We start from the raw sequence: 13,837 nt of genomic DNA, 5'->3' as shown, positions 1-13,837 counted from the left end.
TGGACCCCCTATGGACCCTGAAGTAGAAATAAATAAATAATGACTGCATAGGAGACATTAAAGGGAATCCTCTCATGTGGGGTCTGAGGATATTTGGTAGAATATGGAATGGTGTGGCCTAAGATGGTTGCAGCCATTGGCCATGTAAGTAAGCCAAAGCTTATTTAGAATGACCGCCGGAACTGCTCAGCCCAGACCCTGGCCTCGCCACTCCTAGCAAATGGGAACGACACCCCGTTTTCAGGAATGGCTGGCCAGCCCTGCCCAATCCTCATCCCCACAGCATGTGGATCGTGCTGTGGCCGAGGGGTCTTGGGAGCGTATTCGCAGATAGAGAGCTGTACATGTGCCGTGCAGATCCTGAACTTGCGCAAATCTCTAACAAACGGACCGTTTGCGTACAAGTCTGAATCAGACCCATGGTTACGTAAAGCAGCGTAGCAAATGACCCGTGAAGTCCCATTATGAAGCTTTGCCCCAGACGTTATTTTAGCTGGAACAAAGATCAGTCTTGAAGTTCCAGGTAACCTCTAACCTACCTCCATCACCTCCTTCAGGTTGCGGCACAAGCTCCAGAGCCTGCAATGACAATAAGACAATTAGTGATGTGACACACTCACAGTCCTGCCACAATGAGAAGAGCATAGAGAGGAGGAGATCTGGTTACCGGCATCGGGGGAAGCTCGGTTTCCATGTCACTTTCCATCACTCCATTCAGCTTGTCAACCATGGACAGCACAGTCAGACAGGACCCCTTAAACATCGTCCCATTAAGATGAGTCAGTGCCTGGATTACATCCTCACTGGAATTCACATCCACAACGGCACTACTAGGGCGAAAACAAATAATATAAGAATAGTCCAACAGCAGAAAATTAACCAAATTGGGGATAAAATAAAGCATGGACTAGGTTTGACCAAATAATGTGTCTATAGCGCTCTGTAGTGGAGGGCAGCAGTATGTAACAAGTATAGCACCTACAACATGAGTCCATTTAATAGGGTCACACTGTAAAATATTCACAATTATCCACAAAATAATAGTAATGATACCAATGTAAGAAAACAAGTCTTTGCACTGGCTATCGAGCCCCTGGCGTGTCTCGTTCGCTTAGATCCAGCTATTCATGGTCTGCGGGCAGGCCGTATAATTGACAAGACAGTTCTCTATGCGGGCGATATGTTGTTGTTCCTTGCAGATGCTGGCTCTTCGCTAGAACATTTCATGAGCGTCATTGAAGATTTTGGTTGTTTTTTTCGAGACTTTTGATGAACTGGTCAAAGTCTAGCCCTTTTTCCCCTAAATGGTCCCCTATTTCTTTCCCCCTACAATGGACTCTCTCCTTTAGGTATATTCTACTGATTCGGATTTTAGTCGGATTAATTTATTTAAAATGTTTAAATCAGCCTCAATATGTACTACAACATTCCCCTGTATTTATCCCCAAAAAGATTGTTCCCCATATTGACTCTATTCTTTCCTCTTTTGTGTGGGGGGATAGAAGACCTCGGATTGCACTTCAAACTCTTTGCAGACCTAAACTCGCGGGTGGTCTGGCTCTTTCTAATGTAAGATTCTATTATATGGCCTCACAACTCTCACATCGGGTTACCTGGCTGACAGCTGATACTTATACCACTTTGGCGAGTTTCCTTGGTGAGCAGACGGGGTCCTCTTTAGCCCCCTTACAGCTTTTGCTTTAAGTTAAAACTCCGGGTAGATCTCCTCCTTTGCTCCGACAGGCCCAGCTGGTCTGGCGTTATGCACAAAGGTCATTTGAGGATGAGGGTTGGGATCCTGATGTCCCGCAGAGCGTCTCTCTGAGCTGGGCATGCTGGGATCAGAGACCTTTTGGATTTCTCATGGTACCAAAACACTAGGACATCTGTTTCAAAACAGTGTCCTCCATTCCTATGAACATTTGCATGTGGAGTTTGGCTTTCCTCATTCCACCTTCTTTTGATATCTCCAGCTCCGTCATGCCCAGTGTGCCCAGTTTGGATCTGACCCTATATTGTTATCCCATGGCACTCCTTCTCGTAAGACGGTCTCCTTGTTAGAAGTCACCGGTGCGATTTGTCACATTCCAACACTTCGGTGATCTCTCCTACCACTTCCGCCTGCCGAGCGGGAAATGCGTCAACTGTTGCTAGGCGATCGGGAAGCCGCATGACATCACGTATTATTGGGAACACGTGATGATTGTTTGTGGCCCTGATTGGTTCTTCACCTTTTTTATGTCTAGCAGCTTCCTCGCGGCTTTGCCGGCTATAGCGTCTCCAACACGTGTTTTCCGGTTCCTGCGGTATAGATCCTGTCTCTGCATTGTTGTCCCAGCCGCACCACGGTAATTTCAAGCCGCATCACGGTCATTCCAGGCCGCAGCAAAAACTACCAGATGTATCAGTAGCACCAAGTTCACTCCAGGCCGCATCAAAACCACCGGCTGTACCAGCCACATCATGGTCTCTTCAGGCCACCTCCAATTTCCGGCTGTACCAGCCCAATCACGGCTCACCTAGCGCCACCACGGTCACTACAGGCCGCATTCATACTACCGGCTGTAGCTGCCACAACACGGCTCACTTAGCCGCACCACGGCCATTCTAGGCCGCATCAATATTACCGGCTATCAGCCGCATTACGGCTCGCCAAGCCGCATCACAGTCACTCCAAGTCACATCGCGGCGGGCTAAGTCGCATCGTGGCATTAGCTGCATTCCAGCTCTCATCACCATCGCCCGACTCCTAAGTGCACCCAGGCATTACCATCAATACCTGCTCACCTATTACCCCTTTTTATTAGGTGTCACGTTAACCCTGATCTTCCTAAGGACATCTGTGTAAACCTCTCATACCCCGAGTTGAAGTCCAGGTCGGCCACCTAAGTACCGGTGGACGTATTCAGGTCAAAGGGAACAGCGGGTGGCTGTTATTAGCAGAAGACCTCGTTTTTATGGTTCCGAGGGTTTACACGGTGAGTCTTAGGAGACCGTAACACTCCTACCTTTACAGCGATCTCATCTCTCGTAATTTGCCAGATGCCCTTCGTCCCCTTCTAAATACATGGGAACTAAACTTGGGTCTTCTCCAGGATGAGCAATGGACTCAGATACTGGGCTCTGTAAGGTACACTTCCACCTGTGTCCATCTTCAGCAGATCCATTACTTTATTAGGCATAGGTCTTACCGTTCTCCTGCACATATTGATATCAACGCCCCAACTAATTGTCCCAAATGTCAGGCATCTGGCTGTGATTTTTGGCATTTTTATGGTCAATGAATTTTGGAAGTTAGTCTGGTCGGATATTCAGTCTACACTTCCATCATTAGAAGCTAATCTTTGTTTATTTGCTTTAGATTTAGAAGAATTGTTTCATGTTACCATTTATCGTTATGTCTTAGGCCTCTCTACCTTGGCTAAAGTGATTATTGCTCGCTCCTGGTGTGCTCTGGACCCTCCAGATATACACATATACACAAATGGCGAGCGCTGGTGAATGATACAAGTGACCATGAAAGATATGTCTATACTAGCCGTAAGGCTCTTCCTAAATACCATAAACTGTGGGACCGATGGGCTCTTTCGCCATTCTGTCTTCGTGGACCAGCTGGAGATCCCCCCCGGATTGTGTCTTTTCTTTGCAAAAAAAAAAAAATTCTCTCTCTTGTGCTCCGGTATAACTTTCCTTTTTGTGTGTTTCTTCTTACCCTCCATGCGCTGGTTGGGTATGTTCCTGCGCTGGTCTCAGGCTTGGCTTATTCAGGATATCCCTCTGAGTGTATACTTTATTTTATGATGTGTTCTTTGTTGGCACCATATGTATATTAACTATTTTGTTTGTGTATATTATTTTTTTTTATGTTATGTTTATAATTTGTGAAAAATGTAAATAAAAATTATTTGATTTTAAAAAAATCCATAATTTGCCTGCCCGCAGCGCTGGCTCTGTATACTGTGTGATTATACAGGTGTACATGTTATTACCCAGAATGCCTGCCCGCAGCGCTGGCTCTGTATACTGTGTGATTATACAGATGTACATGTTATTACCCAGAATGCCTGGCTGCAGTGCTGGCTCTGTATACTGTGTGATTAGCGCTGGCTCTGTATACTGTGTGATTATACAGATGTACATGTTATTACCCAGAATGCCTGGCTGCAGCGCTGGTACTGTATACTGTTTGATTATACAGATGTACATGTAATTACCCAGAATGCCTGGCTGCAGTGCTGGTACTGTATACTGTGTGATTATACAGATGTACATGTAATTACCCAGAATGCCTGGCTGCTGCACTGGCTCTGTATACTGTGTGATTATACAGATGTACATGTAATTACCCAGAATGCCTGGCTGCAGTGCTGGTACTGTATACTGTGTGATTATACAGATGTACATGTAATTACCCAGAATGTCTGGCTGCAGTGCTGGTACTGTATACTGTGTGATTATACAGATGTACATGTAATTACCCAGAATGCCTGGCTGCAGCGCTGGTACTGTATACTGTGTGATTATACAGATGTACATGTTATTACCCAGAATGCCTGGCTGCAGCGCTGGTACTGTATACTGTGTGATTATACAGATGTACATGTAATTACCCAGAATGCCTGGCTGCAGCGCTGGTACTGTATACTGCGTGATTAGACAGATGTACATGTTATTACCCAGAATGCCTGGCTGCAGCGCTGGTACTGTATACTGCGTGATTATACAGATGTACATGTTATTACCCAGAATGCCTGGCTGCAGTGCTGGTACTGTATACTGTGTGATTATATAGATGTACATGTTATTACCCAGAATGCCTGGCTGCAGTGCTGGCTCTGTATACTGTGTGATTATACAGATGTACATGTAATTACCCAGAATGCCTGGCTGCAGTGCTGGTACTGTATACTGTGTGATTATACAGATGTACATGTTATTACCCAGAATGCCTGGCTGCAGTGCTGGTACTGTATACTGTGTGATTATACAGATGTACATGTAATTACCCAGAATGCCTGGCTGCAGTGCTGGCTCTGTATACTGTGTGATTAGCGCTGGCTCTGTATACTGTGTGATTATACAGATGTACATGTTATTACCCAGAATGCCTGGCTGCAGCGCTGGTACTGTATACTGTGTGATTATACAGATGTACATGTTATTACCCAGAATGCCTGGCTGCAGCGCTGGTACTGTATACTGTGTGATTATACAGATGTACATGTAATTACCCAGAATGCCTGGCTGCAGCGCTGGTACTGTATACTGCGTGATTATACAGATGTACATGTTATTACCCAGAATGCCTGGCTGCAGTGCTGGTACTGTATACTGTGTGATTATATAGATGTACATGTTATTACCCAGAATGCCTGGCTGCAGTGCTGGCTCTGTATACTGTGTGATTATACAGATGTACATGTAATTACCCAGAATGCCTGGCTGCAGTGCTGGTACTGTATACTGTGTGATTATACAGATGTACATGTTATTACCCAGAATGCCTGGCTGCAGTGCTGGTACTGTATACTGTGTGATTATACAGATGTACATGTAATTACCCAGAATGCCTAGCTGCAGTGCTGGCTCTGTATACTGTGTGATTAGCGCTGGCTCTGTATACTGTGTGATTATACAGATGTACATGTAATTACCCAGAATGCATGGCTGCAGTGCTGGTACTGTATACTGTGTGATTATACAGATGTACATGTTATTACCCAGAATGCCTGGCTGCAGTGCTGGTACTGTATACTGTGTGATTATACAGATGTACATGTTATTACCCAGAATGCCTGGCTGCAGCGCTGGTACTGTATACTGTGTGATTATACAGATGTACATGTTATTACCCAGAATGCCTGGCTGCAGTGCTGGTATTGTATACTGTGTGATTATACAGATGTACATGTTATTACCCAGAATGCCTGGCTGCAGCGCTGGCTCTGTATACTGTGTGATTATACAGGTGTACATGTAATTACCCAGAATGCCTGGCTGCAGCGCTGGTACTGTATACTGTGTGATTATATAGATGTACATGTTATTACCCAGAATGCCTGGCTGCAGCGCTGGTACTGTATACTGTGTGATTATATAGATGTACATGTTATTACCCAGAATGCCTGGCTGCAGTGCTGGTACTGTATACTGTGTGATTATATAGATGTACATGTTATTACCCAGAATGCCTGGCTGCAGTGCTGGTACTGTATACTGTGTGATTATACAGATGTACATGTTATTACCCAGAATGCCTGGCTGCAGCGCTGGTACTGTATACTGTGTGATTATATAGATGTACATGTTATTACCCAGAATGCCTGGCTGCAGCGCTGGTACTGTATACTGTGTGATTATACAGATGTACATGTTATTACCCAGAATACCTGGCTGCAGTGCTGGTACTGTATACTGTGTGATTATACAGATGTACATGTAATTACCCAGAATGCCTGGCTGCAGTGCTGGTACTGTATACTGTGTGATTATACAGATGTACATGTTATTACCCAGAATGCCTGGCTGCAGCGCTGGCTCTGTATACTGTGTGATTATATAGATGTACATGTTATTACCCAGAATGCCTGGCTGCAGTGCTGGTACTGTATACTGTGTGATTATACAGATGTACATGTAATTACCCAGAATGCCTGGCTGCAGTGCTGGTACTGTATACTGTGTGATTATACAGATGTACATGTTATTACCCAGAATGCCTGGCTGCAGTGCTGGTACTGTATACTGTGTGATTATATAGATGTACATGTAATTACCCAGAATGCCTGGCTGCAGTGCTGGTACTGTATACTGTGTGATTAGCGCTGGCTCTGTATACTGTGTGATTATATAGATGTACATGTTATTACCCAGAATGCCTGGCTGCAGCGCTGGTACTGTATACTGCGTGATTATACAGATGTACATGTTATTACCCAGAATGCCTGGCTGCAGTGCTGGTACTGTATACTGTGTGATTATATAGATGTACATGTAATTACCCAGAATGCCTGGCTGCAGTGCTGGTACTGTATACTGTGTGATTATACAGATGTACATGTTATTACCCAGAATGCCTGGCTGCAGTGCTGGTACTGTATACTGTGTGATTATATAGATGTACATGTTATTACCCAGAATGCCTTCCCGCAGCGCTGGTACTGTATACTGTGTGATTATACAGATGTACATGTTATTACCCAGAATGCCTGGCTGCAGTGCTGGTACTGTATACTGTGTGATTATACAGATGTACATGTTATTACCCAGAATGCCTGGCTGCAGCGCTGGCTCTGTATACTGTGTGATTAGCGCTGGCTCTGTATACTGTGTGATTATACAGATGTACATGTTATTACCCAGAATGCCTGGCTGCAGCGCTGGTACTGTATACTGTGTGATTAGCGCTGGCTCTGTATACTGTGTGATTATACAGATGTACATGTTATTACCCAGAATGCCTGGCTGCAGTGCTGGTACTGTATACTGTGTGATTAGCGCTGGCTCTGTATACTGTGTGATTATACAGATGTACATGTTATTACCCAGAATGCCTGGCTGCAGTGCTGGTACTGTATACTGTGTGATTAGCGCTGGCTCTGTATACTGTGTGATTATACAGATGTACATGTTATTACCCAGAATGCCTGGCTGCAGCGCTGGTAGTGCTTTATAACTAGACATTTCCTATAGGCCCTTTGCATCATATACAGAGCTAGTCAGTAAGAGCAGTAAATGACATTACCATTTCTCACTGTTCTGGGGTCTCCACACACACAGGGGGTTGTAACTTGCAAACAGCTGTAACAGATCGTCCTGAAATCAGAAGGAAATAAGTGCGAGGTGACGCTCAGACCACACTGACAACCAGTTCATTAGTGAAAAGTGTGAAATCATGTGACACAAGGGTGGGGCCTGGTTACTGAGGGCCGATTAAAGAACTATTCATTAAATGGCCACAAATGGATAATTTAGTATTTTTGGGGAAGGGGGATACATGAAATACTATTGTCAAAGATAAGCAGCAGAACTGTGTATGTCCGGTCATGCCTCTGCGGTCACCTGTCAGTATTTATTCCGCAGAGGTTTGAATAAATCATAGGTCGCAGTGGCCCGGCGTGGCACCCAGAGCTGTATACAGGGAGCCATGACTATAGACGCTGAAAGGCTAAAAGGTGGGGGAATCTCTTGATTGGCTGCCTGGGTTGTATGCAGAAAGGATTATGTCCTAGGTATAGTATATGCACAGTGGTACACACGTACGCCATTCCCAGTGTATATAGGCAGGAAAGTCTCTCTGTATAGGGGACCAAATAAGCCACATACGGAGTCATGTAAAGAGTCTGTGCACCCCTGCCTGATCTGCATGGTGCCCATCGCACGTGATAATGCCATATGTACCATCTCAGCTGTGGCCCAGATGTAGTTATAGCGGATAATTCTCAGAAGGTCATTATACAAGCTGTGCCACAAAACGCACTGTACCAGCAGTGACCCCAATGACATTATGCCAGCTCTGCCCCAGGAATGAATTATGTCAACAGTGCTTTACGTTCAAGGCAACAATGTACAGTACATGATCCTTTCTCACTGGATGCAGAGAAATCTATCAAAGCCCTATAATAACTATGGACACACTCCGCAGAACGCTCCATATAGACACCGTACATAACAGGTTACCCCTATCCTCTAATGTACTTGGCAATCTGCACCCGGAAGACACAGGACACAAATGGAGAGGGAAACCTTGTAGATTAGATCCCTCTCCCCAGTGGTACTGAGGCGGAGGTGACCATATGCCTGTCTGCGGAGCGCTTTCTGCACGGTTTTGCGCTGCGTAAAGGTCAGTGAGGGCTAATGAAACTGCACTGTGGAATTATGTCTGCAGCAGAACAAATGCCATTTCAAAATGATACATATTATAATGCTTTCATGAAGCACCTTTACTCACATACATGTCATAAGTCGTTATATAAAACTACTATGAATAACTAAGTTGTCTTGAAATTCACAGTGAACATAAATATTGCTGTAAACAGAAGTTCATTTTCAATATTAGAAGTCGTGACAATGTCCATGTTAAATTTGGAAAAAAAAGTCACGTACGATAGATCTCTAGCTGAAACAATGGCTAGGTACAAGCTCACGGACCAGCTGAGGAAAGGCTAACGTACACAACGAAGGAGATCATAAGGGGCACTTTGTAGGACTTTCAGAACCAGGACACATATAGAACAGGATAATGGATGGGTTGTCGAACATGGAATGAAATAGCCAGGACAGAATGATTCATGCTGCTCAAAGCCTGGGGGGCTGCAAGTGTCCCCCTGATGGTCCCATTAAGCCACCGCTGCGACACAGTCTATCTGATCCTTGCGGAGCAATGTCTTCGTGCTCAGGCCCAAAATACAGCCACGTTTTCCAAGGACCAGAGCAGGAATGGCCTTAAACCATCGATGATTCAAAATAATAGATTATTTATGGCCGATGTTGAATACCTTTACCATTGATGGCAGAGAGCCAATGGTTCTCTGCCATCCATGTATGAGTGGGAGCTGTTTTATTCTGGCGAGACGGAGCTTAGCCTCGCCCCCCGGTCTGCCTTTGTTTTTTTTTTGACCCGCCGTTCCCCACTGCAGAGGTGGCCATTGAGGGGTGAAAACCATCAATAGCTCACCATAGATAGTTTTTAGGCCATCAATGGTAACCACTGATGGACACCTCTCCAATGGCCATCCCTAGACCATAGTGACCGTGCAAGCAGTGATGTAGAAAAGCCCAAAATACTCCACTACACCAGAATGGAGAAATGCCTCCACACCATCAGTTCCATCCACCACCTTGAATGCACGTCACACGGGTCTTTCGAGTTGAGCAAAGTCTATTTCCACCATACTAATGCAAAACCAGATTGGCCAGAAATCAGCTCCTGAAGAGAGAGCAAACCTTATCCTAGAACAGTCTCTCTCTTATGACGATGGGGACAAAAAGCGGAAGACTGTTTAACACATTTTGTCATTCCATTATTTCTGTCCATTATTCATCTCTTTTGATATTATCAGGAAATGTCTCTTTGGGATTTACAGATATACTAAGCGAAAAAAGTTGAATCCTTTTACCAGTGCCTGGATTTGACAACACAGGAACCCTAGTATCAGAAACATCCCAAAAACAAACAAAACTAACATTTTAAAATAATAAAGTTTTAAAACCTATGACAAGAGGTCGAAATTAATAATTATAATACTGTTAGAATATTAACATGGACAAACATTTTATATAGCATTTGTTTCAGCAATTCTGTAATTAAAACTTTTTAATAGCACTCATATTTTTGCCGCCCAATCGTATTCAATTATAGGAAGTTGAAACATGTATAAGGCTGTGCACCATAGAGAAAGGACAGGACTTCCGAAAAGGTATAGTGCAAGACGGTTACGTTTAGTGCATGCTGACCACACACAAATGATCCTGGAAAGAAACACTATTCATTGTCATTGGTCCACATCAACTGCACACTCAAGGTGGTAGTCTAAAGGGGATATTTGCACAGATCTGTCCACTTCCTTGTGTGTCGCCATCTTGAAATCCAAGGGAACAGGAACTCACCACTCCAGCTAGTCCAGGCTTTAAAAGAAGCCCCTGACCTGTTGTCTTCTAGAAGAAAAGAGTGCAGAAGCCTTGAAGGCCTTCATGTCCAGTACACTATGGTAACTTGGACAAGTAAACTGGCGATCTACTGTACCAGAAATCTGCAGTGAAGAATGACCTTAAAGCACCGTCGGCAGCCGGGGGTCCACTTGACCTGTGGCTAAGGCCGGGGACAGAAGTGTGGTTGGATGGAGCGTGTGTAATATACAACACAGGGTCACACTTTAGAGGACTGTGGAAGCTGCCATTCTTGTAGTCCCAAAGAATACGATACAATGTAGACCAAAGGCAGGCGGTCCTGTGCAAGACAATGAAAAAACCCAGAGGAAAATGGAGAAGCATATGTGGCCATAGGGTGGAGGAGAAATTAGGTTTCTAGGGACATAGATGCACTTCTATGAAGAGTTTGAATTTTGGCCAGTGCTTAAAGGTTTGATGGCAGAGGTGGCCACTAGCTCAATGAGGAGAGCAGAGCGTAAGAGGAAAGTATTGGAGACAGATCCATGGGATAGGAACCGACGTTTGTGAGCCTCAATCGGGTACAGTAGTTAAAGGATTGGTAAGAAGGAGCAAAAGTTCCCATAGATCTGTCTCATCCAATACTTTACTCTCACGCTCTGCTCTCCTCAGTGTTGAGCTAGTGCCCACCTCTGCCATGTGGACACTACATGGCAGAGGTGCAGACCAGATGGGCTACAGCATTGGAGGACAGATTAGGGGAGATGTATCAAGCCTTCTATATAGTGGAAGACAGCTTCTACCGATTATTTTGCAGAATGTACTTTAGAAATGGCAGCTAGTATCTGATAAATTGCTATGGGCCACTTCTCAACTCTCATGACATCTCATAGTCTTGGCAGGGGAAGGCAGCTTAGAGCAGCTCCTGATAGCTCGGCACACCACCATCATGGGCAGGACCTCCCGTCCACATGGCAGCTTAGAAAGGTGGTAAGACAACGAGGTTCTCAGTTCAAACCTTACAAAGAACGGGGGAAATCCTAGCGTTCATAGAAATGTCCATCTTTACAATTGCGAACTCTAGTCATGCCCAAGTGAAAGCGACACGAATGGAGAAGATAACAAACGTGGGTCTATCAGATGCAATAGGATAAAAATTACCTTAGTGACATCTCTTGAGAGGTTGTCCACGTAGAATTTATGCTCCATCTTTCCTGCAGGAAAATGTCCTGTGGTCAGAGAGAACAGCCAGTTAGTAACATTAGGCGTTTACTTCCATATCCCATCACATGGGTAATTGTTACTAGCATATAGTATGGAGTCTGCTGTCAGACAGCTCAGTACATACACGCAGAACCTAATACCTGCAGTGCCTCACCGTAGATGTTAAAATAAGATTTCTGTGCGTAAGTGAAATCCTATTCTCGTAGTCCATTGAGCGCAATGGGACCAAGAGGCACAGAAGCTTGGGCACTTTAAAGCTAACTAAAAGCTCAAACTCCTCCCCCTCTATGCTCCAGGGGCTGCCTTGGAGTCCAGTATTGTTCTAAAAAGATCCTATGAAACAACACTAGTGGTAGCGAACAAGTGGGAAAAACTACTTTCTACAACAAAGATAAAGAAAGAAACAAAACCAAAGAAAGACTATAAAAGGGATTATGTCCAGTATCCCCCTAATGGACTATGCGAATACAAAATCTTATTTTCTCCTTCCATTCATTCACTGGGGGGCACTGGGTTAACATGGGGACGTCCCAAAGTTGTCCCTAAGGGAGGGTTGCCTCAGAACCTTAACTCCAAAAATTAGTGTTACTGGATGCAAAGCTAATGGATCTGTAAGAGATTCTGATGGTATGTACCGAAGACCAGGAGGTCCCCACCGATATGGCGGAATGCGCCCTCACAGTTACAGAAGTAAACAACCTGCTCAGGGTCTGTCAAGACCAACTGCGTGTGGACACTGCAAATGAACCTCACCTCTTAGTGGAGACAGCCAACAGGAAGGCAACCTTCAGACAAGCAACCTATGTACGGAGTTTGCACATGCATCACTACCGTCTGAGGAGTATATGAAACATGTGCCATTACCTCCTACACCAAGCTGGTGATACTAGAACCCCACAAGCGCCTTTGGGGTTTTCCTTGCCTGACCACTCGCGGAAACATTGCTATTGAAGAGGCAAGCACCGTACAAAACAAACCCAAGAGACTGACCAGAGATGCCTTTGAGTCTCTTGTGCTGGAGTGCTCCACTCTGAGGTTCAACCATGATGCCCCTGGCTTTCATTCAGCAGTCCCTACCTGCCCACAAACAGTGTGAAGACTTTCTAGAGAAGTAACAATTCCACTGAGTGACTGCTGGGGAGCAGATTACCAGCCTTCTATCCACCTCTCACAGGCTAATGTTGGTTTCTACCCTGGCAATGTTTGGAAAACAGCACTGAAGAGTCTCCAGTTTCGAGGATGACATACGTTGTAATAATCTCCCAGTCCTAATGGAGTACAAGCAACACCTAGTAAAGTTTTTTCCCCACAGGCCCAAGCGGCGCAATAAATGCAGTTTAAGCCAGTCAGAAAGCTGATTTGTTAGGAGATGGTGAGACTGAATAAAAGTAACTTAATCTGGAACACCATTTTCGGGTGTGCAGATTACATCACCTCAAACCAGAATACAAGTTGCCCAGGGCAGGCATAAAAAGAATAGACACCTGTCCGCAAAGCTAACAGGACATTCCTATTCCTCTTTTTTGAACAACAATTGTTGGTCCCAACTGGCTCATGGCTATTCCGAAGATTTAACAACTGTCAGAGGTCTCACACTACATCTTCTGCTCTCTGCTGCCTAAAGGAATCTTTGCCAAAAGACCTCTTGGTGTGAAACCTTCTGACTCTTCACCTTTGTTGTGGGAGAACTCCTCGGAATCAAACCTCCTAAGTGTGAAATAAGTAGAGATATGGTAAGAGCCTACCCTTGTTATCTCTTTTTCTACAAAGTCCATAGGGTCCACAGGGTGACCTTGGGGTATAGGTGATGCAGAGTCATCTAGGCACCTTACGCAGTAAGTTTCTCTCCCAGGATGCAACAGGTCTCTCTCCTAACAAGCCAAAGGCCGGAGGAGGATAAAAGAGAGAGAAGAAGTCTGGAACACTCTAGAATCACCATTCCCACACAGGAGACAGAAAACCGGTGACCAGAGCGAAGCCCAACTGAAGCACAGGTGCGTCAGGG

At 44.9% G+C, this 13,837-nt stretch overlaps 1 protein-coding gene across 1 annotated transcript in view; it reads right to left on the bottom strand.

Moving 5' to 3' along the window:
• TDRD10 (tudor domain containing 10) overlaps window positions 1-13,837 on the bottom strand; it is a 37,978-nt gene that overhangs the window by 12,710 nt on the left and 11,431 nt on the right. The window contains exons 9-12 of the mRNA XM_088467509.1: window positions 11,770-11,837; window positions 7,745-7,815; window positions 668-830; window positions 540-579 (exon numbers count right to left, since the gene is read on the bottom strand). Coding sequence (XP_088323635.1) covers window positions 540-579; window positions 668-830; window positions 7,745-7,815; window positions 11,770-11,837 — 342 coding nt within the window. The remainder of the gene's footprint in view (window positions 1-539; window positions 580-667; window positions 831-7,744; window positions 7,816-11,769; window positions 11,838-13,837) is intronic.

The sequence above is a fragment of the Taudactylus pleione genome, unplaced genomic scaffold (assembly GCF_031769625.1).
Source record: "Taudactylus pleione unplaced genomic scaffold, aTauple2 ptg000073l, whole genome shotgun sequence".
NCBI lineage: Eukaryota > Metazoa > Chordata > Amphibia > Anura > Myobatrachidae > Taudactylus > Taudactylus pleione.
The sequence above is the reverse complement of the archived record's forward strand: the minus strand, read 5'-3'. Positions and strand labels throughout refer to the sequence as shown.